The sequence below is a fragment of the Falco punctatus genome (genome assembly GCF_963210335.1).
Source record: "Falco punctatus genome assembly, chromosome: 9".
In the NCBI taxonomy this organism is placed as follows: domain Eukaryota; kingdom Metazoa; phylum Chordata; class Aves; order Falconiformes; family Falconidae; genus Falco; species Falco punctatus.
The window spans coordinates 44,417,079-44,440,458 of NC_137589.1; the positions used below are offsets into that span (position 1 = coordinate 44,417,079).

General features: G+C 52.9%; 2 protein-coding genes across 4 annotated transcripts in view; both read left to right on the forward strand.

The window, feature by feature from the left end:
• The window catches only part of ASS1 (argininosuccinate synthase 1), a 31,022-nt gene extending 29,310 nt beyond the window's left edge, over positions 1 to 1,712 (forward strand). Inside the window, exon 15 of the mRNA XM_080402908.1 lies at positions 57 to 1,712. Coding sequence (XP_080259034.1) covers positions 57 to 111 — 55 coding nt within the window. The 3' untranslated portion in view covers positions 112 to 1,712. The remainder of the gene's footprint in view (positions 1 to 56) is intronic.
• Positions 1,713 to 13,260: 11,548 nt separating this feature from the next.
• FUBP3 (far upstream element binding protein 3) overlaps positions 13,261 to 23,380 on the forward strand; it is a 41,441-nt gene continuing 31,321 nt past the window's right edge. For 2 of the 3 annotated variants that reach the window (XM_080402887.1, XM_080402889.1), the window contains exons 1-2: positions 13,262 to 13,426; positions 20,239 to 20,344. In XM_080402887.1, coding sequence (XP_080259013.1) covers positions 13,340 to 13,426; positions 20,239 to 20,344 — 193 coding nt within the window. In that variant the 5' untranslated portion in view covers positions 13,262 to 13,339. Of the gene's footprint in view, positions 13,427 to 20,238; positions 20,345 to 23,380 lie in introns of all 3 variants that reach the window. The other variant, XM_080402888.1, reaches the window with a different exon arrangement.

Below are 23,380 nucleotides of genomic sequence, written 5' to 3' on the forward strand. Positions count from 1 at the left end.
AAAAGTGTGTTATTACTGTTAATTTACAATTAATTTTTTTTTAATCTGGTTTCTAGGCTGAAGGAATATCATCGTCTCCAGAGCAAGGTCACCGTAAAGCAGGATGAATAGCAATCAATCGCATGCGAGCCTCCCGCTCCCCTTTCTAATTTCTCTAAGAACTAGCACTAATTGTGGTGGTAATTTGTAATTGTAACTTGTCTCCCAGAGTCACGGTGGAGGTGATGGCTTTGTTATGGGGCGGCAAGTGAAATGCAATCATTAAAAAAAAGGTGGTTGGCCAGAGGAGAAGTGGGGAAAGAAATAAAACCCCAGCCACGCGCTGGGTCTGCTCATTGAGAGTCGGGCTTTATTCCTGCCTTGTTTGTTTGCTCTTCTGGCCCAGCGCTTCCCCGAGCCAGGCTTTGTGAAATTTGTAATGGATTAAGTGTCTCTGAAGGACGTGGGGGGGTTTGTTGGTACCTTCTTGTGAAGGTGGGGAGTGGGGGACATCACCCACGCAGTGCCGGACCGGAGGGGTGAGCTGAGTGGCGGAGATGGGTTAAGAGGATTTGATCTCTTTTGTCTTTATTTTAGTGTGTTTTAAGAGCAGGCATGGGGATTGCTGAAAAGGAAAAAATGGGAAATATCCTCCAGTGGTGTTGCGGGAGGCAAGGAGGAGAGGAACGCTCCCTCCGGGCTGGGCAGTGGGTCTCTCTCCCATCATGTCTGGGCAGGTTGTGGGTCCCTCTGTCCCTCAGGGCTGAGGCTGTAGCGCTGGGCTGGGATGCAGGGATGGCTTGGCAAGGGAGACCCGCTCCAAAACTGCCGTGGAAGCAGGAGGGAAGAAAGAAAACACTTCCTGACCCATGCAAATGCACAGGATGTGCTGCTGCTCTGTAACACTGAGGATGGGGAAGGATCTGGTTTGGGGTGTCCCCATGGTGCGTGTCCCCAGGCTGGGGGCAGCGGTGCTCTCCAGGGCTGGAAGCGATGCACCCACCGTGCTGCACCCCGCAGTGCCTGGCACGGCTGCAGGGCACCGGGCAGCCCCATCCCAGCGGCAGGGATGTGCTGCTTTCCAGTGTGTTTGAGGAGCAAAAGCAGAGCTGCCACCAAAAAAGGGGAGGTTTTTGCAGTCCCCGGTTGGACAGCTGGGCCGGGTGGCCATTTGGGGACAGCCAGGCATGCCCTGCCTGCCCTGCTGCCGAGTCGGCGAGTGTGACAAGCTCTGACATCACAGCTAGGAAAATAACATGTTATTTTCCCAGCTTGGATGTGACTTTCCCTGCTATTACTGGCAGCGACCATCTTGGGAGGAGAAAGCAGCGGAGGGCTGTCAGGCGAGGGGAGAGAAATGGTTTTCTGGGCTGGTGGGGCCTGTCTGACCCCCGTGGGGTGTGAGACGGGGGGATGCTGCACAAGGCCACCCCGTTCCCTACATCCCATTGCTTTCAGCAGCAAGCCTGTGCTGGAAGTGCAGCGTCAGGTGGGGGTCCCACACGAGCAGCATCCCCCAGCCCCGCAGCAGTGGTGGTGGTCAGCGGGGGGGTGCTGTTCGGCATGCGTGCCTGGCATTGAGCCCTGTTCCTCCCACAGCCGCCCCCTCCCAGGTGGGGGAAAGGGCTTGAAACGTCATCAGGAGCCATCTCCTGGGGGGATCATCCAAAAAGCAAGATGGGAGCAGAGCTGCTGCCCTCCCGCGTGCTGGGGAAGGATGCTGTGCTGCAGCGGGCAGCGTTGCTCCCCTGTCCATCTTCGGCAGCGACGGGGCTTGGCCGTGCAGGGCTCTCCGTGGCAAAGGGGAGTTGGAAAGAACTTGGTGCAATGAGAAGCTGCTGTCTTGTGTGTGCGGAAACCAAATAAAACGTGTCACAGCAGAAGCTTCTTGTGCCGCAATGCTTAAGAAGCGTTGGATGGGCTCTGGATGGGCTCATCGGGCCATCTCTCCCCCGGGTTGTTTAAATCATCAGCTGGAAAAAGCTGTTTAGCTCCGGGGCCTCACCTCTCCAGCACTCACGCTGCCGCCCTTCGGACCCCGGACCTGAGCATGTCCCGGTTGCCTGTGCCTTGCCATGCCTGCTGCGATGTGCAATGAGGTTTTGGGCTGAGGACAGGGGCTGCTCGGACCATGGCAGCTCCCGCTCCTCAGGCAGCACAGGGTTGCTCCCGGAGGCAGCGGTGGACACGGCTGTGGTCTGCCATGGAGGAGCAGCGTGTGTCAGCTTCCAGCTGCTGCTTCCAGCCAGGCTGAAAGCACATCATGCTGGCAAAGCAGAGCTCGGTGTACTCAAAAAGCCAAGTCAAACCCAGTGTGAGTCTTGCAGGAGGAAATAAAACTCTTGAAAATCGTGGGGTTGCAGGGTAGGGGAGACCCAGCAAGTGCCTGCCCTTTCCTCTTGGTGCAGCTACTGGGGGCTGCAGCAGTAGCATGCCGTGAGTCAAACACCACATGTTCAATTACTTTACTACTTTAATTACCATCAGCCCTTCCAGTTCCCATGATTTGGTGGTTTCTCACTGCTCTCCTTGCAGTTTCCCAGCACTGCTGGTGTGCCTCAAGGAGGTGTTTCAGGGCCGGGGCCTGCCAGCCTCAGGTCGCAGCAAGAGGGAAAAGCAGTGGGTGAGTGGCACGATGTGAGCAGCTCCTGAACCACCTGATAACTCCTCGGCAGAGGCATTTCGGGGATAACATTTTGAGCTTTCAAGGTGGCAGGCCCATTTCTGCAACGCCCACCTGGCTGTAAGGGCAGCAAATGTGGGCTGGGGGCTCCCTGTCCCCAGGGCAGAGCTGCGGCTGGGAAGAGCCCAGAGGGACCCCAGGAAGGGACCCGGGTCACTGCTGGGCTTCAAAGCTCTTCTGCGCATCCCTCTGTGACACTGGCCATTGCTCAAGCTCCAGCCTGCTCCAAGGCAGCCCCTTGCCGCTCTGGGGCTGGGGGTCCCTGGAGATGTCCTAGGGAAGCCGCACCCCCTCTTTGCACCGCAGGCCGTGCCGTAGGGCTGATCTGCCGCCCTCCCAGGCTCCAGGGAAGGGCTTGTCCGGGGTCACTGCAATCGATATCTCATCTGCAGGCTCTCCTAGCGGAAGTGATGGTATATTGGAACATGGTAATGGGTCTTGTCTAGTGGAAAAGGCTAATCTTCCCCAGCTGTACAGGATCTCCGCAGGTGTCCTCCGGCTCTCCCGGCTGCCACCAGCCCTGCAGCCAGCCAAGGAGTAGACAAGCTTCTTTAAAGCTGCAGCAGTCCAATTTATTGCTGGTCCCGGCGAGGGAGAGCTGCCTCCAGCCCAGCCCTGGGGGGTGCAGAGCTGTGGCCAGTCCTTCCCAGCAAGAGGCTGGCACCCAGGGTGGCACCCAGGCACGGGCCGGCTGCAGCAGTGCATTTGCTGGCTCAAAGCAGTGAAGGTGACGTGTCCTCCAGCCTCACTCGCCCAGGGATGGCATTTCCCCAGGGGCAGGAGGAAGGGGATGATGCCAGGAGGGATGTGGATCACGCCCCCCCAGAGTCTGCAAGTGTGATATTGGGTATCTACCATCTGAAAGCGTAGGTGGGAGGAAAGTGAGTGCCTCAGGGAAAAGCAGGGGTGAAAGCGCCTTGCTGGTTATTTGGCTTTTTTGGCAGCACACTGGCTGCCCAGCTGGGCTCAGCATATGAGGTTTGGCCTGTTCTGCCCATCCCAAGGGATTGCCAGCAGAGCCAGGTCTCCCCTCCCCCTGCCCGGCTGGCTGTCATGCCCAGGGGGCCTTTGTAGGTGCCCAGGGGGTCCCAGTTTTTATCAGCTGACCAGCCAGTGCTGGCTACCGCAGCCTGCTGCATCACTATGGCAAAATCAATTTTCCCATTTCTCTGGAGGTAGAGGTAATTACTGGGTTGAAGGTTTAATATGCATGTGGATTTTAGCACGAGCGTTGCCAAGAACAACTTGGAACAATGCACAGGTCTGGGCAACACATCCTGGGAGCTCAGATGTGGCCATGGTATGTGGAGCTCCCAGGCGTGGGCTGCAAAATGGGGGGTCCAGGGGCTTAGGGGTGCCCGTCAGAGGCTGAGCTGCCGTCAGATCCCACAAAGGCTGTCCCAAAGACCATGCTGACCTTGTTCAAGGCGGTGATTTATTCCTGCAAAATACAATGAGAATAGATGAGTGTTAAGAGAAAATTCCCAGAGGGACAGAACAGCTGTGGGACTGCTGGGCTTTTGCTTAAACTCTATTTTATTGGGCAGGGAAAAGGATCATCAGGTCTGTGCCAGCAAAAGGGATGATGTTTTGCGGGAGGGAAGCAGGGAGGTCTCATGGCTGTGCCCTGTGGGGCTGTCTCCCCATCACATCCTATCCTAGGACTCCATTTCCCCATCTGTGGGGCACGTGGGAGGGGACCCCTGCCTACCTCTCTCAAAGGAGGGACAGAAAATCCTCTTGCGCTACCCAATATCATGTAATTTTGTGCAGGCAGTGGTCCCTGGGCCACAGCGTTGAGGATGGCATCCCTTGGCAGGGGACGGCGTAGTGATGAGTAGCGATGGTACACTCAGGGGAAAACCCTGGGATACCCCATGATGTGCGTTTGGCTCCCGTTTCCCTTTGGAAATTGCTCTGAGTGGTTCACGGGAGCAAGGGAGGCATGCTGGGGCCTGCACATGGGTCCCAGGACTGCAGCACAGCACAGCTACGACGTGTTTCTATCTTTCCAGGGGAAAGCCATCCCCCCGGTGAGGTTGGGAGTCGCCGGTCGTGAGCTTCCCAGGCAAGGAGGAGATGGCTGCCTTTGTAAACCCCTTAACAAGGTGGCTTTGTCTCCCCGTTTAATAAGAAGCTCCCTTGCTTCTTCCCCAGGAGTTTCCCAACGCCGGGTCCCTGAAAGCCAGCTTTATGCTCCAGCCAGGGACGGGCTGCCGTGGGGCCGGCAGGGATCAGAGGGACACAGGGGCCCTTCTGCATGGCCCTGACAAAAGGCTGCCCCGGGGGGACAGAGCGTCAAAGCTCAGCCGGCTGGGGAGGGGGACATGGGGGGACAAGGGACCCACAGAGGAGGCTGTGGAGCGAGCCCGCCATCCATCTGGTCACTCGATTGTGGCAGCAGCAACCTGGTGATGCTCAGGGAGGGCCAGGGGGGTCCTGCTGGTTTGTTCCCCCGGAGAGGGGGCAGGGGGAGCGGCCGGGAAGGGACAGGTAGGTTTTGTTGGCCACAGGTAACTGGATCCGCAGCCGTTGGTGCCTTCCTGCCCTCTCCTCTGCCTTCAGTGGGCGGTGAGAGATGGGAGGTGGGAGCGAGGAGAGGGCTGGAAACCGAGACCTCCACTCGGAGGGGATGCTTCCCCTCAACTGGATGGGATCGGGTTTGGAGAAAGCCTAGGGGTCTCTGCTCTGGGAGCCGCAGCCCTCCCAGCCGAACTAGGGCATGTTCAGCAGCAGGAGGGACCACTTGGGAGTGATGCTTGGCTACCAGGGGCATCCTGCTCATGGCAGAGGCATCGCCCATCCCCATGTCAGCGTCTGAGCTGCCCTCTCCCACCTCCTCTCCCTTCCCCAGGGGCTCTGCCAGCCTCCCCTCGGTTTGGGAGCTCTTGCCCTTCCCTCGTCCCACCAGCAAGTGCTCCGTCTCACCTCCCCCCGCCAGCCATCTGCCTCCGAGCCCCCCGCCCAGATTTACTGTCACGCATTAAACCCACAGCTCAGTGCCAGGGTCAGCGTGTCACGGCAGACCTTCATCGATTTGTTTTACCTCCCCTTGGCAAAAGCACTTTGGCCCCAGCCTCCTCGGTGGCGTAAGGGGCTTCCCAAGGCCCTTGGTGCTCCCTCTGCCCATCCTGGTCCTGCATAGCCGGACCCAGTAGGCATGGGGCGGTGGGCGGCCAGCTGAGCCGCTGATCTCCTGACCCCCCAGGGGCACCTAATGTGTCTCCCTGGTTTATCTGGATCAATATTTCTGCAAGAGCAAGGAAAACCCCTCCGGGGGGGTAGGGGGGAGGAGGGGGGGTCCTGCTTGTTTGCACAGCTCTGTGGCTGGTTTAGTGCTTGGTCAAGCTGGGTCCCTGCCGGGGGCTGGGAGGGGAGGGCCACCACAGACCAGGGATGCCAGCTCAAACCAGGGATGTCTGGAATCTTCTCCTTCCAGTTTATGGGTCTTGAGCTCTGTGCCGGGGCACAGCAGCTGGGATGCCTTCGGGTCCAAAACTCGAGGGGCTGGGGTGGCTTCAGCCCTCAAGCCCCCTACCCAGCAGGCGTGGGGCTGCCACGGGAAGGGGGTGGCAGTGGGTGGGGGCACAAGGTGCTCACCGGGCTCTGGGTGAGCTACAGAAGAACCAAGGGATGCTGATGGATGCAAGCAGGCAGCTGCAGGGAGAGCGCTCAGTGGGGTCTGCTTCTGGCTCCCCAGCGTTTGAGGCTGGGGGAGAGACTTTTGAACTATGTTATTTGGTGCTGGGGGTGTTTTTGTAGGAGCCTGGAAGTGAAGGTAAAGGATGCACGTTGGCCTAATAAGCCCAAGCAGTGGGCTGCCGGGAGATGTGGCCGGGACAGCAGCCTCCAGCCCTTCCTGGTGCACGCTGGAGGATGCCCGAGGCGCAGGGGCTCTTGCCTGGCTGAGGGAATCCAGGCAGAGAAAACACAGAGAACCCCTGAACGCCACACAGGCTGCAGCCACCCCTGCTGAAGGCACCGTCCTCCAAAACCCCTCCTGCCCCCAGCCCTGTCCCACAGCATCGCCCCCAGCCCCACCACGGCCGTGCCCACGGGTCCCCACGCCGGTGGCCAAGGCAGATGCGTGGCGGTGTGGGCAGCCCAAGGAGAGAGCGGGGGCTCTTGGCAACTCTGCCTTTTGCTTTCAGCCTCACCCTCTCACCATTTATCGGTGACTTTTGTCCTTGGCCAGCTTAGCGGCTGAAAGGGGCTGTATTATATCACATGTAGGCAGCTCCTGGGGGGAGAGGGCCGCACTTTCTGCTGGAACAAAGCGCGGGTTGGCTAATTCCCCTCTCCTCCCGCGGCACCCGGGTCCCATCTGGTTGACACAGTTTGCTCCAGTGTCTCCTGCTATTAAGCCCCCACTTGCCTGCTTGAATCATTTGTGCTCCCCCCGCCCCTGTACCCTCAGCCCCTTTTTCTTGCTTTATTTTTCATTTTCCCCAAAGCCGGGCAGAACTTGCTCTGTGGAGTGATGTCAGATGTGTGTGAAGCAGACCAATAAAACCTAATGCATCCCCCTCTTTGTCTGCCGGCCTCTCCAGCGCCTCACATTTTCCACTCAGAAAGCCACTTAAAACACATCAGCAACAATCCCTCACAAAACAGCCACTTGTTGGCTAATTGTGCCGAGGACCTGCGCGCGCCGCATTGCGCTTTCCTGCCGAGGAGGGTCTAACGCTGCCGGGGGCTGGGGCTCCCCACTGAGCAGAGGGTGATGGGGACCCTCAGCATCCACCAGGATCAGCCCTGGGGTCTCAGCTGCTCCCCAGGGTTTGGTGGGACAGGGATGTGGGATGGAGGTGTTTCTGTTCCTCGTGGCCTTGGGTAGGTCCGGATCCAGCTGGTTGCAGAGCTGGGAGCCGGGCTCGGCTCAGGACCCACTTTGCAGCGGGATGGATGAGCAGATGGACCCAGCAGAGCTGCCTGGAGCTCTCTGCCCTACCCGCTCACTCCTGCCCGGGAGGAAAGCAGGCAGGCACGCTGCCAGTGGGATAGGAGCTCAAGGGAGAGACGAGGAGGGTGCTGGGACCCCAGCAGGCCAGACTCTTTGCTCAGTGCCTGTGACCCTGGGGTGATGGCTCTGTGTCTGAAGGCTGAGAAGAGCTGGCTGCCCCATGCTGGTGGGAGAGAGGTCCCTTGCAGTTGGAAGGATGCCGGTGGGTTTCACAGGAGGGGATGGAGACCCAGATGTGTGTCGGAGGGCAGATAGCGTGGAAATGAGAGATGCTCTATGCTGGGAAGGAGGCACAGGGGCTTGGACCTTTGCCTAACAAAGAGGCATCCAAAAATCCCTCCCCAGGGATATTTTGGTCCCTTTGGGATGGGGGAGATCAGCATGTGGTTAATCTCCCCTTTTGCATCCCAGGGGCAAAGAGCATCCCTCTGCTGCAGAGGGTCCCCCAGCCCGCCTGGCTTCCCCCCAGCAGACAGGCAAGTGCATGGAGTAGCTGCATTTATTTTTCTGCAGAAAAACTCTGGCAGCTTTTCCTGCTGCCACCCCCGACATCCTGGGGAGCAGGACCGGAGCTGCATGTAGACGAGGCAGCCTGGTTTTGAGGAGGAACTGTCACACCTTTTAGCTCGAAACTGCCTAATCTTACCCTGGTTTGGGGCTAATTTGAGGCAGGCAAGGAGGATGAGTGCCAGAGGCAGCAGCCAGCGGTAGCAGGAGGTTCCCGGTGGGCGCTGTGCTGGGCAGGCAGCCCAGAGCCATCCTGGCGAGCACCGTGCCGCAGAGCACACCTGCCCACACTCACCTGCCTGTGCTCACCTGCCTGCTCAAATGTCACGGGGCAGAGCAGCACGGGGAACCTGGCCAGAGCAGGGTCCAGCTTTTTGCCCTTCCCGCAAGCAGATGTGCTCTTGCCTGCCCGGGTTTGGTGGCTGGGCTGAGCCTCTGCGGTGCTGCCCTAGCCAGCAGCAGGCCAGCAACGCAGAGGGAGCTGCAGGCAACTGCCTCCTCTTCCCAGTGCCTGGCTTTGCTGCCAGACCCCGCACACCGCAGCAGGTCAATGGGGGACCCCACAGGCAGGTCAGACCCCAGGCTGGCCACATGCCTGGGTGGCAAGTAGGACCCGGGGGAAGAAGGGGTTAAGCTGAGCCAGCACCGGCAGAAATCAGAGGATTACAGGTTTGTTGCCGGACTGTCCCATCTGTCACAAGCACAAAGACGAGCCCTGTCTCGGGCTGGGCTGTCAGCGAAGAGCCCACCACTACATTAGGACTCCATTAGGGGAGACTGGCGGTGGGAAATGGCAGCTGTCAGGGTACTATCATTTCTCCTGTAATTCCTCCTGCTTGCTTCTGAACTGCACTTAAATAGCAGGTCTACCCACTGGGCCAATCTTGCGTTTTCTTCCTCCCACTGCTCCTCTTCTTTCTTTAAAGCTGTGGCTCCCTGGGCCCCTTCCCCAGCAGCCTGCCGCAGCCGGTGCCGCCCGTGGTGTCTCCGCAAGAAGGGCTCGTGGAGCTGCAGCAATGCCAGCTGCTCTGCAGCGGCACCAGTGGGCTTGGCAATGGGACTCGCTGACCCCTGACGTTGGCACAGGGAGGTGGGTTATGACCTCCAAGGACAGGCAACATCTTTCCCATCTTCCACCATCTGGGATGAGCCCTGAGCTGGCGAGTGTTTCCCAGTCTGCGCTGCCCTTGCCCAAAGGAGCGGCTGGCAAAGGGAGACAGGGTGGGCAGGGCAGCAGCCGGTGAGCGGGGCTGGGGGCCGGGGCTGGTGACCGTGGGCTGTGCCGCAGCAGAGTTTCTTCCTTCAGCCACCAAATCTGCCCAAAGTTTCAGCACTTTGCTTGGGTTGCACTCCTGGTGCAGTCATGGCCACCTTGGGGTGGGATGCTCCCCGAGCACCACGCGGTCTTGGGATCCATCTCACCATGGTGTCTGACCTAGGGATAAAACCATGGACAGCCAGGCTTCCTGATGGGACAACATCATCTGGAAACTCTCAGGATCTGCAGAGACCACCTGCTCCAGGAGGAGTCTCGGGGAAGCATCTCGGCATGGTGGGGACCCCTCTCCTGAGCCACATGTTCACTGGGGGTCCCCATGCTCACCCCCAGCACTGCTGCTGTGCCAGTGCTCCCTGCGGAACCTTCTTTTCCAGCGGGGGATCAAAACAAACACTTCTGTGGGGAAGTGCATTGCAGTGGTGCTTGAAATAAATAACTAATTTCTCCCTACATGATCTCAAGGAGCAGGAGAGGCGTGAATAGCAGGGCCCAGTGTTGGGCTGACTGGACTCCCCGGTGCGGTAATTCAGAGGATGACAAACATAAGCCAAAGAAAAATGTTGAAAAATGGGCACTTCCCGCAGCCCTGAGCAAAGGAGCTATTGCAGGGTTTGGAAATAACGAAGGCAAAAAGAGGGAGAGGGGGGAATTTTCTCATAGAGGCCAAGTGAAGTGCCAAACAAGCTGCTATTATGGTGGCTTTGAGAGGCACAGGGAGGGGGTGATGGGGAGGAGAGCAGGGGGAAGGAGAGGAGGGAGGTGGGGGAGAAGAGAGGGACAGAGGGCTGGAGGAAGGAAGAAGGGTGGGAGATGCAGGGATGAGGGGGATGCGAGGAGCCAAAGGTGCAAGGTGACGAGGGGGAGACAGAGGGAGGTCCAAGTTGTGTGACAGTGGCAGGGCCACTGTGTGCCAGCGCCCCGTCCCTCGCCCCAGGTTCCCCACATCTCCCCATCCATCCCCCACCCTGGTTCCTGGCCACCTTCCACCCCCCACCCCCCACCCCCACCAAAGGCGGGGGGGGGGGAGAGGAAAAAAAAAAAAAAAGGAGATGGAAAGAAGGAAAACAAAATATCTACAGTTGTCGAGACAAGGGGAGAAAAATAGAGGCAAACATCCATAATTTTCTCTGTGGGGCTTTGCAGTAATTGAGCCATTTGGATAAAAATAAAGGCAGCAGGCCCTTTAGGTAAGAGAAGCTTTTGCAATCCAAGAAGCCTGAATTATGCGCCTTGTATCACTTGAAACCCCCCACCCTATCACCCCCCTCCGCCTCCCCCATGCAACACCAAACCACTTTCCCTTTTCTTCTTTTTTTTTTTCCCTCCTCCTTTTTTAAGTACCCTGTCAAACGGCGTCCGACAAGAGGAGAATTTCAGCTGTCACAACTAATTTCAGCGTGTGTGTGTGTGAAGGTGTGTGTGTCTCGGGCGGGGGGGGGAGGCGGGTGATGGAGGCGTAGAATCACTCCTTTTTTTTTTTTTCCCTCAAAGGGAAGATTTACATCAGAAATTTGTTTCTGGAAGTGTTTAAGGCCTGTAATTTCCATCTTTTCAATTGCTGCCTGATGTCTTCTTCTCGCTCGGCTCCCTCCTGGCCATCCCTGCCTGGCCAGCACCGGGGCTTGCCGTCACCCTCCCAGCAGCCTGGTCCCTCGGCCCCCATCCTGCCCGGTGCTGAGAAGGAGGCTCCTCCATCTCTTGCCAGGGCTTGAGACCTCCAAAACTTGGCTCTCGCAGCCCCCAGCGTCACGCTGGGTCTGGCAGCAGAGGCTACGGCATCCCAGCGCCAGGGCTCTTAGGGTTCAGGTTTGGTCACCTTTGTGTTCATGCTGGCATTAGCCAGGGGGTTGCAGGGCGAGTGCCGCCCAGGGCAGGGCACCCATGAGAGCAGGGGGGGGGACTGTCGGGGTGATCCCCCCACCAGCACCTGCCTGGGGAAAGGCTGGTGCTGAGCCTGTTGGTCTTCCCAGAGGGGAAAAAGTCCCCGAAGGCAGCCAAGTCTCCGGGCTGTTTCCAAGAGGAAGCAGCAGAGCCCTGGGCACGGCTAGGGGAGTTGCCCCCACCGTGGTCGGAAGATGCTGGGGTGGCTGCGGTGACACAGGTCATCCCAAACCCTTCCCCACGGGCTGTGTTCTGTCTCCTAAAGTAAACGGGCCTTTCGCTTAAGGAAACGATCCCGACTTCTGAAAGGGGAGAGGCTGGTGATCAGCAAGCCCCCGGGCACACCGCAGGTGATGGGCAGCGGACTGAGCATCCGGGTGAAGCCGCGCGCTCCCTGCTCTTGGAAAGCCACCAGACAATTCCGTCGGCCTCAGCGATTCCTGCCTACTCACATAGGCGCGAATGAGATGCATAAAACTGGAAAGAGCAAGAGCAGCTGAGGAGGAGCACAGCGCAGCTTGGGCCGCGGTTTGAATTCCAAATTTAATACTCAGTGGCTTTGGGAAACAGGGTCTGGGCTGGGTGGAACATTGCCAGTTCCAGGCTTGGCGCTCAGAGCCAGCCATGCCGGAGGCAGCATCTCCCACCCCTTCACGCACCTGCATTGCATCGGGGGGTTAAGTCAAGCCCCCCTGTGTGGCCAGGCTGTGGGGGTTGTTTGCCAGACCTGGGGTCCCACCACTGCCCCCCTCCTTGCTCTGGGGACCCAGCAGCCGGCAGAGCTGACACCCGCTGCCCTGTGTCCCTCCTCCGTGCCATAAGCCGTGCCCCATCGACCCTGGAGGATTCACGCATGCTCCAGCCTGTGCAGCTGGGCACCCCCACATGAGAGGGGCTGGGCTAGGGCGGCGAGGGGGTGGCAGCCCTCCTGGGACACCCCCAAAAAGACCGCCAGCGCCCAGACATCCCGGGCTTTTGCATGTGCTTAGCATCGATCCTCGACTAACTGGTCCTGGCGTCAGCCCCAGCCTCCTGGTGGCAGCGCTGTGGCCTCGGGGGTCCGACCCGGGGATTGGGGGTGCCCCGGCACCTCCAGCTCTCTGCGGAGCACGGCTCTGAGCGGCGGGGCAGAGCTCCTCGCGACGTGCTGGCACCCCATGGCCCGCAGCTCCCGCAAAGTGTCACAAGCACTGCGCGGGTGGCCCATTCGGGTGCACCAGTGCAGGTGGGGGGACGGGAGGGGCGGGGCGCAGGGGGCATCCGCAGGGGGTGCCAAATGGGGCCACTGGCAGGGCACTGCTGCAGCCACCACCACAGCAGGGGCAAGGGACAGGGTGGCACGGGATGGCACAGGGAGGGATGGGATGGCACAGGCAGGGATGGGATGGCACGGGCAAGGGACCGGGTGGCACGGGCAAGAGATGGGATGGCACGGGCAGGGATGGGAAGGCATGGGCAGGGACGGCATGGCACAGGCAAGAGACAAGTGGCACGCGCAGGGACAGCATGGCACAGGCAGGGATGGGATGGCACGGGCAAGGGATGGGGTTGCACAGGCAAGGGACAAGGTGGCATTGGCAGGGACAGCATGGCACGGGCAAGGGACAGTGTGGCATAGGCAGGGACAGCATGGCACGGGCAAGGGACAGTGTGGCATAGGCAGGGATGGGACGGCACGGGCGGGGAACAGGGTGGCCCAGCCCCGAGGGGACAACCTGGCAGGGTCAGGCGGGGTCCGGGGGGCAGCGGGGGGGCACAGGGGTGGGGCTGATGGGGGCCGGGGGGGACAAGGAGCTGAGCCCCGTGGGGCGCTGTGGGGGGCAGCGGGCCGGGGGGTCCCGCGGGGCGGGGCAGGGACTCCCCCGCCGGCACGCGAGCGGCCGTGACGTCCGGCGCGAGCCCCCCGGCCCCGCCCCGCCCCGCCGCGGCGCCCCCGCCCCCCCACCCCACTTCCGGCGGAAGCGGGGGGCTCTTTCCCTTTCCGGGTGCGGGTCCCCGGGCGGAGCGGCGGGACGGCGCGGCGGCGGGCGGGCGCGGGGCGCGTGTCATGGCGGAGCTGGCGCAGGGGCAGAGCGCAGCGCCCGTGGGGATCAAGCCCGAGGGGTTCGTCGACGCTCTGCACCGGGTCCGGCAGGTAGGCGCCGGCTGACGGGTCGGGGGCGGGCGGAGGCCGCGGGGCGCCGCTAGGCCGCGGGGCTGAGGCGGGGCGCGGAGCCGCCGTGAGGGGCTGGGCCGCGGCCCGGCGGCCCCTCTCTCGGGAGGCCGGAGCCGGCGGGCCTCTCTGAGGAGCCCCGGGGCAGTCCCCGGCGGGGAGAGGGGCGGGGCGGGGCGGGGGGCTGCGGGGCCCTCTGACAGCCCCCGCCGGCGCGGGTCGCGGCCGGGGCCTGTGACACGGCAGAAGCGCTGCGCTGCGGGGAAGGGGGCGGTCTGCAGCCTGTGGGGGCTCTCGGCCGCCAAGCTGTCGTCTTGCACTTTGCAGTGGGTGGGTGTGAGCCAATATTCGGTTTTTTTAAATGAGGCCTTAATTGCGCTTTAGGCTAATCAATAGAAGCCCTGGCAGAGGGAGAGCTTTGCATTCCCTCCTGGGAAGGGGAGAGAGAGGGGAGTGCTTCCCAAGGGAATCTCAGTGCTTGCACAATGCTAAAATGGAAACTTGTGGTGAAGGTGCCCACACCTGCAGAAATCGACACCCCTCTCTTCAGTACGGGATATCGCAAGTGTCTGTGCGCTCCTCGGTTTAGTGGAAAGTGGCTTCAGAAACAAGAAGCTGCTGCTCACGGTGCAGGTTTTGTGACTGTTCATCACACCTCTCATTACGTGTCTGTTGCAGGTGTTTATTCCATCTCTGAACAGATTGCACGTTACTCATGGTTAGTAACTGCACCTTAACAAGACGTGATACAGCTAAATACCAGGACCACTGCCCAAATGGCACTTAGAGACCCTGACTGTATTCTTTCCAATGTTACAGGCCAGGTGGGAGGAATCTCCTTCTGTTGCCCAGACTCCCTTTTCTCATTTCACTGAGAAACTTCTGAAGAAACTAAGCTGGACCCTAAGACCTTTCAAGCAATTGCTCTAATGGATCTTAAGTGGCTTACCATCGCTCATGGCTCACTTGTGAATCAGTACGGCAGCAAGTCCACCTTCTGTACAGTCTTCAGCGACCCGTACAGAGGTGCTCAATGTTCTAGATGAACACCCGGCACCTTTCCAGAGGAGATCACAAGCTAGCCTACTCTTCTGTCATTGATTTCTTTCTCACCATAAGTATTGCAGCAGGCAGGTTGCGTGTTAGCTGCCTCCTGAATGAGGCTATGCGTCACTTTTTTTCAGCAGCTAACAAAGCACTGTGGCCTTGGCAGTATGTGATGTCTGAAAGCTTTGCTGTTAGCCCAGGGTTATCTACTTGATGCAGTTAAATTGAGAGATGTTGCAGCTGTGTTTGTCTTGACCTGGTCCTCTGTTACTGAAGGCCTCGCATTGCAAAAATGTCTTGTTGAATATCTGATAATATCACCTGCTAGTAGTTGAACAATCTTTGAATAACCTGTTTATGTAGAAGAAGATAATTATTTGTTGCTAAGTTAGGCTTGTTGAAATTATTTGTGAGTGTGTTGGAAGTGCAATGGTGTATACCACTCATCTGCTTGGTGTAACAGGTTAAATGTGAAAGTGGGGTGCCTTGGGTGGCATTAGGCTAAAACATAGTGCTAACTGCAAATGGATCGGAGTCAGTGTTATGTGGTTGCTGTCATCATGTTTGTAGGATGAATCTGTGAAGCCCCCTAACCCTTGTGTAAAGGAGATGGAATATTAAGTAATTCTGTAACCTAGCTGTGCTCCAGTTTTGCTGCCCTTATGTTCATTATACTTGAAAGAATATGTTTGATTTCTGTGAACCTATGGCTTGAGTTAGTCTAAACTGGAAGATTTCAAAATCTTTCAAGTTGCCAACTTTATGTCAAGCGCTGCAGCGTAGCAACCTTCCTGCTATCTTTTTACACTGGATACAAGAAATACGTGCTGTGCACATGTTCATGGGAGCGCAGTGGCCTACATTTTTGTGCAATGAGTTGTATGCTGCCTGTTGAAAATGTGATTATTTTTTTTCCATTAATGTTCGTGGGATGAAAAGAATTGTTGGCAAGTGCTAAAACATTCCCCCCCCAAAAAAAAAAAAAAAAAAAAGTACTTGATTTAATCTAGTTCCGTAGAGGCTTTGTAAGAGACTAGGTAGTCTTCTCCTGCACAAAATGGCAGGACTAAATTGTCACTAATGACGTTGCCAAATGTGAATGAAGGTGGTCTTAATTGCTCAGGGGGTGGATATTTACCTCACCACCCAAGCAATCTGTGATGGAACTTCCTGACTGAGAATCAGATGGGATGTAAACGCAGTTACACCAAACACTTCACTGCAGGTGATGGCAGAGCTTTCACCGAGTGTGTGTAATGTTGTGTTTGCCTGGCCTGTATGGATATGGTACGTAGATGTCAGCTTTTGTACTGTTTCTGGCCAATGTTGTAGTCTTTTCTGAGTATTACTTTTGCTTTAAGGTTATGAGGGAGCAGAGGAGAAAAAATTCTGCTTCGTGGGTTGGTATGGCATCACTGGATTGATGCTTGAACTCTTTCAAAACTTAATCTTATGCTTAGTAAATTTGATTACTAGTCTTAAGTTTAGTTCTCATGAGAGCCATAATACTAAAATTGTGCTTGGAATCCAATGCTTAGTTATTAGTAACTAAATAATTGAGGACAGGGAAGACTTTTCTGACCAAAGTAACTGCATTCCTCAAAGTCACTGAGATGTGAGTAAGAAATCTGGAATACCTTGGAAAGAAATTACTTGTACATTGATTTCAATGCTTGTGCTGGACTTGCTTGAGTCTTTTGTGGACTCTTAAATATTTGAGATGGAGGAAAAATTACTTTTTCACGTAAATGCTGGGGCTTTGAGATGGTCTGTCCTGCCTCTTCTGCATCATACCTCAAGCGAGTGGATTAGTTTACGGATCGTAGGTGGTGACTGATATGGCTGGCTGGCTGCTTCTAGGCCGCATGGCTTTTCTGTGGCGTTTTGGATGGTGGTGAGTGAAAGAGGATGTTAGCTCCTCTTTTGAGCAATGAGATCAGAAAATAAGCAGAGCTGCCTGTACTTTGGACAAAAGTGGGTTTCTGTCAGACTGTCCTTGAGTCTTATTGACAAAACAGTGTCTTGCTTGGTCCTTACCCTCTCCTGCTCTCCTTGGCAGGCTTGCTTTCAGTACAACTCTGCAGCACTTCGTGGTTCCTTTTCCTTACATGCGCTGCTATTCTTGTAACCTGCCATATGTGCTGTCTGAATCTGGATTTCTGGAAACGCTACAAAGAGGAAAGGCTGTGGCTTGGTAAGCCTGTAGCATGGCATCTTGGGTACCTTGAAAGTGGATGAATATCCTGAGACTTACTCAGAGTCAACAGGCTGTATGTTTAAAATCCCTTTCTATTATCTGGTGCTAACTTCTAATTTCCATGAGGATGGAGGGGTCTTAGACTAACTTATCTTTATCCCCTTGCAGAGTACTTTTTCAGATCATCCTCAAATAGATTTAGGGCTTTGCAGTTACTCTAGTATTTAGGAAGACCACCTGTGGCATGGAGTTGTGAATGGTTTTGCTCCTTCCTGCAGAGCTCTGGGGAAATGTTTGTCGCGCCAACTCTGGAGTATTCGGCTCCACAAATGGGAAGAATAGCAGAAGCCCTAGAATTGTCTGAAGGGTCAGGTGACAGCAGCTTGCTGTTTTCTATCCTGCTAATACCTAGAACTGGTGATTTTACCAGTTGCTGTTCTTTTGCCAGACAGCATGGAGATTCTTCACAGAAGCTAGGCCCTTTCTCTTGAAAGCTGAATTCTGGGGATATTGGTGTTTGAATCTTGCTGTGCCTAGCAAAGAAGCTTCATGTTTAAAAATGGGTTTGTATTACACCATTTTTGAAGAATGTTAAAGGTACAGGAGGGCAGAAGTGCAAGGTATAGGAAAATATACCTATACAATTTTGTTTTTCTTGGCTTTACCATTACTATTTATAGTTCAGGTTTGTGCTGTATCATTTAAAGTATTTGTTGGGAGAGCTTTATTTTAGGGAGATTAGGTGCATAAACAGTTCTGTGGTAGTGATGCCTTTTTCCAGTATATTTCAGAGCTTAGTAAAATGGATGTGTTTGGTTTCGGAGGGAAAAAAAAAGTAACTGACATACAGCGGGACAAAAGCAGTGGCTAGCAGTACATTATTCAAGGTCATTTAGTCAGATAAGGACTAGGTCTGCTTACTTTTGCTATGTTCTAACATTTATGCTTATCTCCCTGCTGAACCTGTAGTAAAACCTGAGGTTCACATTTTAAGTTGAACATAAGTTAAAATGTATTCTAACTGCTAAATGTACTTTTAAAGCTGAACTCTTAATTTTGCAGAGTATTTTTTCCTGCTGTTGTGAGGTGGCGTTTGGTCTGCCTATAATCCAGTGGCAGCTGGGAGGCTTTAGAGATAAGGGTGCAAGTTTAAATAAAAGGGGGGAAAAAAAAGAAAATATCCCAAAAGCTGATAATGTAAAAATTGCTTTGACATTCTTATTTTGCCCTTTACTTGGAGGGTTCTGTGCCATAACAAATGGAAAATTGCCACCAAAGGGCAATAATTGTGCTAAGCACAAGTAGGGGTTTGCAAAGCTCTCCCACTCTAGGAGCGAACAGCCTTAGTGCCAGCGCTCTGTTCGTGCACACGTTTGTACTTTATGCTAGCTTCCTTTTGTAGGCCAGCTTCTGCTATCTACAGACGATTTTTTTTCTTCCCCTTGAGTGTGTGGTGTGTGATTTCAGCTCCAGACTATCAGCTAGCAGTTTCTACAACGTAGAGATATTTTTTTTTCAGGTAAATAACTACTAACAGAAAGAGAGTTCATGAAGGGCATGTTAAAATCAAACGTTCCAACAAAGCATGCCAGGGTATGTTATACCTGATACTCTTCCTTTCGGCGTATGTTGTACGTTATGTGAAAGCTAATAGATTGTTCAAAAATGTATTTTTCAGCTTTGAAGTAGTCAGGAAATATCTATGGTCTTTGTACCTTCATTAAGATCCTCTGCATCCCAAACGTAAGGGGAAAGCGTGTGGGCGAAGAGCGGGAACCACGGGTGCAGTACAGCATTCAACAGAAAAGCAGGGCATCACCTGGCACTCCCTAGCGTGGAGTGGACAAGGTGTGTTAAAGCTTTCAGAATCAGACTTCTATGGGCTTATTAGTTTTCGGAGATGCTGATGTACAAGGTGCTTGTCATCAAAGCTTTGCTACATGGTCACTGTGCTGGTCCTGCAGGAAGACTTTATTAATACTTTCCTGGCATTTCTGGCACAATGAAGTTGTTGACTTTCTAAAAGAGGACAGGACAGAATGGACTATGAGAAGAAAATAGTCAAAACAAGGAGCCCATGGAGCTTGGAGCAAGGCATTGAAGAGAATGTTTTCTATTCTTTTCCTAAAAGCAGTGCCCTCAATCTTTCAAGATTATTTCAAATAGCTTTTTTTCAGTACCCTGTGGTTCTGAATCTTGGGCAGTTGTTTATTCTACTGCAGCAGCTGATAGTGTCAACAGCCAGAGTTACTGTAGGTGTCTTTCTGTTGCAGTAAAACTCAAATTTTAGAAACAGTTTTAGTTACATTTGTCATTTGCCCTTGTCTTCATTTAAAACATACCTGTGTAAAATGCTTTTTCATCTGTTCTTGTTGCTTATTTTCTGGTGAAATCCCAGCTACAATAGAGCGACATCAGACTACTAGTAAAGATCCTATTTAATGATTTTCTTTTTCCTGGAAAAGGAAGCAAAACGCTGTAGTATTCACTGTGCTTTATATTTGTTCTGTAACTACTTTGTTCTGCACTTGCTTATTACAGCAAAATACTTCATGTAGGCAAAGGGTGCTGTGAGACTGCAGTTTGCCTGTCCCTGAGTGTGTTTTAACTCAGGTGCAGCACCGAAGTAATGCACCTCTGTGTTCCTAGAGTGGCCTTACATCAGTTAGCTTGGAGAGCGGGTGAAAAGCTTGCCTCTGGCATCCATCTGTATAGATGTCTCCCAAGTGTCATTTGAGACGAGCTTAACTTTTCGATTTGATTAAGTGATGTTTAGGGGTGTCTCACCTAGTTTCTTTGCTTACCTTACTGTGATACCTGACTGTCTCCTCTTTTCTGTAAGTATCCTCCTTGCATCCTGGCTTGGCAGGGAATGGCACTTACCCTTCCATAAGGGACAGAAGCAGAGACACAGGCAGTGTTAATCACGTTCATGCTGTATTGACCGCTGCAGGAAATCAAAACTAAATCGGGATGAATAGTTTGCCCACTGGTTTATTCTTCATACAGTAAATGCAGAGTGATCCAGTCTCTTTTGACAAGGAGTTCCCAAACCTGCCCTTGTGCTGTGTATTTTCACATTCTTCTCCCTCTGCTCCCCCACTGATGGGCAAGTATGCATTTCTGTGTATCTGGATATGCATGGATGCAGGAGGCAGCACGTGTTCCCCTATACGGCTATGGTGGTGTCAGCTTCTCCAGGACAAAGTTGATGAGCTGGTTTGAGCTCTCCTTTGCAAGATTTAGCATGTCAGCTGTCCATTGAGTGAACAAACCTGGATATAGCATTCCAGGGAGTAAATACCTACTTATGATCTGGAAGAACTGGGTGAATATGATCCTAAATAAACAAATATTAAAAGCAAGCAGAAAATTGTTTCCTTTACAAATGAAGCACTGCTGTCTTGGAACTGTTGTAAAGCCACCTATATAGTAAGTAGCTGAGAGAAGACTGGACTGGAGTAAATGCCTTACTGGAAGAAAGAGTATTTGGCTGTGGTGGATGAAACTTCAGGTATGCTAATCATACTTTTATCCCCTGTTTTTACAGATTGCTGCTAAAATTGGAGATATTCCTCACTTGAATAATTCTACAACACTTGTGGACCCGTCCGTCTACGGTTATGGAGTGCAGAAACGGCCCCTGGATGATGGAGGTAAGCTGGCTATAATTAGTCTTGTGAATTCCGCTCCTGAAATTCATCTATGGAGACAGTTGTCTGCTTTAAGGACAGAAATCAACGCATCTTTCTGTGGTTAGAAGTTTTATACAAGATTACTGGTGCTGTTTTATCTAGATAGCACAGGGCTCCTAGGCATTAGTATTATTAATGTGAAGCAATTCTATCTTAGCTCATGAACCTTTGGAATTAGCAAATGAACTCTGTTAATTTAAATCTTGTTCTATGGTAGCTGGGGAAGGGAGGGAGGAGGATGTGCTTGTTGGAGCCACGCTGGAGCCCATGTGTAGAGTACCAGATACACATAGTAAAGCTGTTCTTCCCTGACCCTTATTTTCTGATAGTGGGCAGTGTATAGGGACAGTATTACATGTGCTCTTTTCCATGCGTAGCAGTGGTCACAGCGCAGTAGTTGAGTTGCTGTCAAGAGTTCTGATTGCGTTGTACATGAATTTTAAGGAGAAAAGGTTTTGATACAAGTTGGACGGAAACTTTCTGTATAGAGCTTAGCTTTTTTCATAATTATTCTTAGAGAATTTTTAAATTTCTGAAGCATTTAACATTGGCCACAGCCAAAGAATAATCTACTGGGTGGACCATATCTGGTAACGGTAATGAGTTAATATTGTATGAAGCATTACAATTTTAAAATAAGTTATTAGTTTCTTATATTTGGTGGGAACCACAAAAATGTTAGACCAGGTGTTTTCTTTTTTACAAATATAACGTGCAGTGTTACAAGAAGTGTTTAAACTGTATTATCTGCTGCTGTATAGATGCACAGAGCTTACCTTTTCCTGTAGTTGGTTATTAAAAAAAGAAAAACACCCATGGCTCTGTCTTCCTATTTCCTCTTGTATTTTGACTGCCACAGGTGGCCCTGCAGGGTGATTCTCTCCCCCACAGATATGCTCAGCAGTACTGAGGAGATAAGCAAAGCTGCTGCCTAGCACTTCATGTTGAAACTAACTTTTTCTGTCTGATACGAAGGCTGAAAATACTGCAGGTCTGCTTCTCATTCTGAAAAAATGTGCTGGAGCACAGGGTGAAGTTTCTTTCATGTGGAGCCTCTGGCTTGCTAACATTACTGTTTTCTGAACACGTGCCACAACCCACTGTTCTCTGGTGTTGGCTCTACTTGAGTGAGAGGTTGTTGCTCCTTTGGTTTGATGTTTTAGGAAAGAATGGGTTTATCTGGGTGAGCCCCTGTGCCTTATATCTCAGGCTGGAGCATCACTCTGTGAGAAGCCAGAGGCCTGGCATTACGGGGGTGTGTTGGTTTCTCTATGGAAAGATGTTTGGCTGTCATGCTGGCTGTTCAGCATTGGAGAACGCTGAACAATTTTGAGCTGCATCTGAATAGCTTAGATAAGTGGCTATACATGAAAAAGAATGAAAGCAGACTTCTGAGAACTCGTCACTCATAACATTAGTCCTGCCTATTTCTTTCGTTGATTCATCAGATTGAACTGAGAAATCTGACCTTGTGACAAGATGGTTTTTTGTGAACTTTTAACATGTGAAATGGTTGTAGCACTTAATGACAGCACAAGTTAGACTTTGTACTTAAACTTTTACTGGTGAGCCCTATTTCTTGCTGAGCCTTGTTTGTGTCGACACAAACCATGTCAATACAGTTGCAGCCTGGGTTATAAATGTACATTACTGCTGGTTTCTCGTCTTGTGCTAGATAACTCCATGGAGCAGGTATCGTTCCTGGGAAAGTCTTCCAGAGTGGCTGAACTCCTGACTTTTGTATGGGCAGTTCTGCTGATGTAAAGACCTACAGGTGTTTGCTCACCTGTAGTTCAGCACTGAGCCTTGTCTGTAACTGTTTTTAAAGTAGCTCCAATGCTGTATTTGCCCTTGGGTTGTTTGTACGCATCTGTAGGTTTTGTAACTCGGTCCAATGCCTTTCCCAAAAATCTGATCTGTGAGATCTTAGAGGAGAAGAGAAATGATGGAAGTAATATTTTAAAGGACTGGAATTACACAAAGAAGCGGGAATTGTCAGGGTAGGAGCAAGGCTTGTATCACTACTTTCAGCTTTGGTCATCTTGGGTTTTATTTATAATGGCATTACTAAGTCCTGTACTGAAATACAATTGTGTGATGCGTTTCCCACCTAACCGCACAATCCTCCTGTGCTGCTCTTTAACTGCATGCACAGAACTGCAGTCTGACAAAGGAAATCCTGGAGCTGCAAGTGCTTTTTTGTTTTGTGTTTGTTTGTGTTATGATCCATATCTTAGTCATCTCAGGCTATCTGCTCTTGCTGCCATGGCATTAAAAGTCTATAATGCAGCTCGAGCTTTAAGCATCTGGAAGATGGCATGTTGCTTTTAATAGGACGCTTAAATTAGGAAAGCGCTCCCCACTTGGATGATCTTTTCATTTTGTTAGCTGCAAACAAGGGGTGTTGGAATTGCATGCCCACACTTTCCTCCATTTTCTGCTTGTCTGTGAACAGCAGTTTGGAGACGTTGTCAAGAAGTGATTTTATGTTTCGCATGCTCTAGAAATTTTATAGTGCGGGGGTTTGGATACATTCTGCTGCTCTGGATAGCTTGGAAACAAATCTGGTGGTAAATCTTTTGATTGTTTACCTCTGTATAGTGTGTGTTCACGGCTGGGTGCAGGTCTCACTGCTTCCTTATCCCCATGTAGCTGTTAGAAAATTACTTCTGTTCCTAATACTCCTGAAAAAAATGGGTCCAGAGGAAGTATTTAAGGTGACAGGAGAACCATCTGTCTTGTCAGGAAAATATAATTCTGCCTGTCCATTTTTGTAAACATCTGCTGGCGTGTGTGGCTGATTGATGTCGGCTTAGGAAGTGGTCTTAAGACAGGGTGACAGTGCACTGGTCAAAACAAATTCAGCTGCTTTTAGAGCATTTCCAGGAAAAATAGATTTGTCATAGTATTGGAAACCAGAATGTGTGAGCGCCTTTTGCACTTCTCTTAATGCAACCTTCATCTGAAATGAAGAGCTGTTAGGATTGGCCTTGGTGA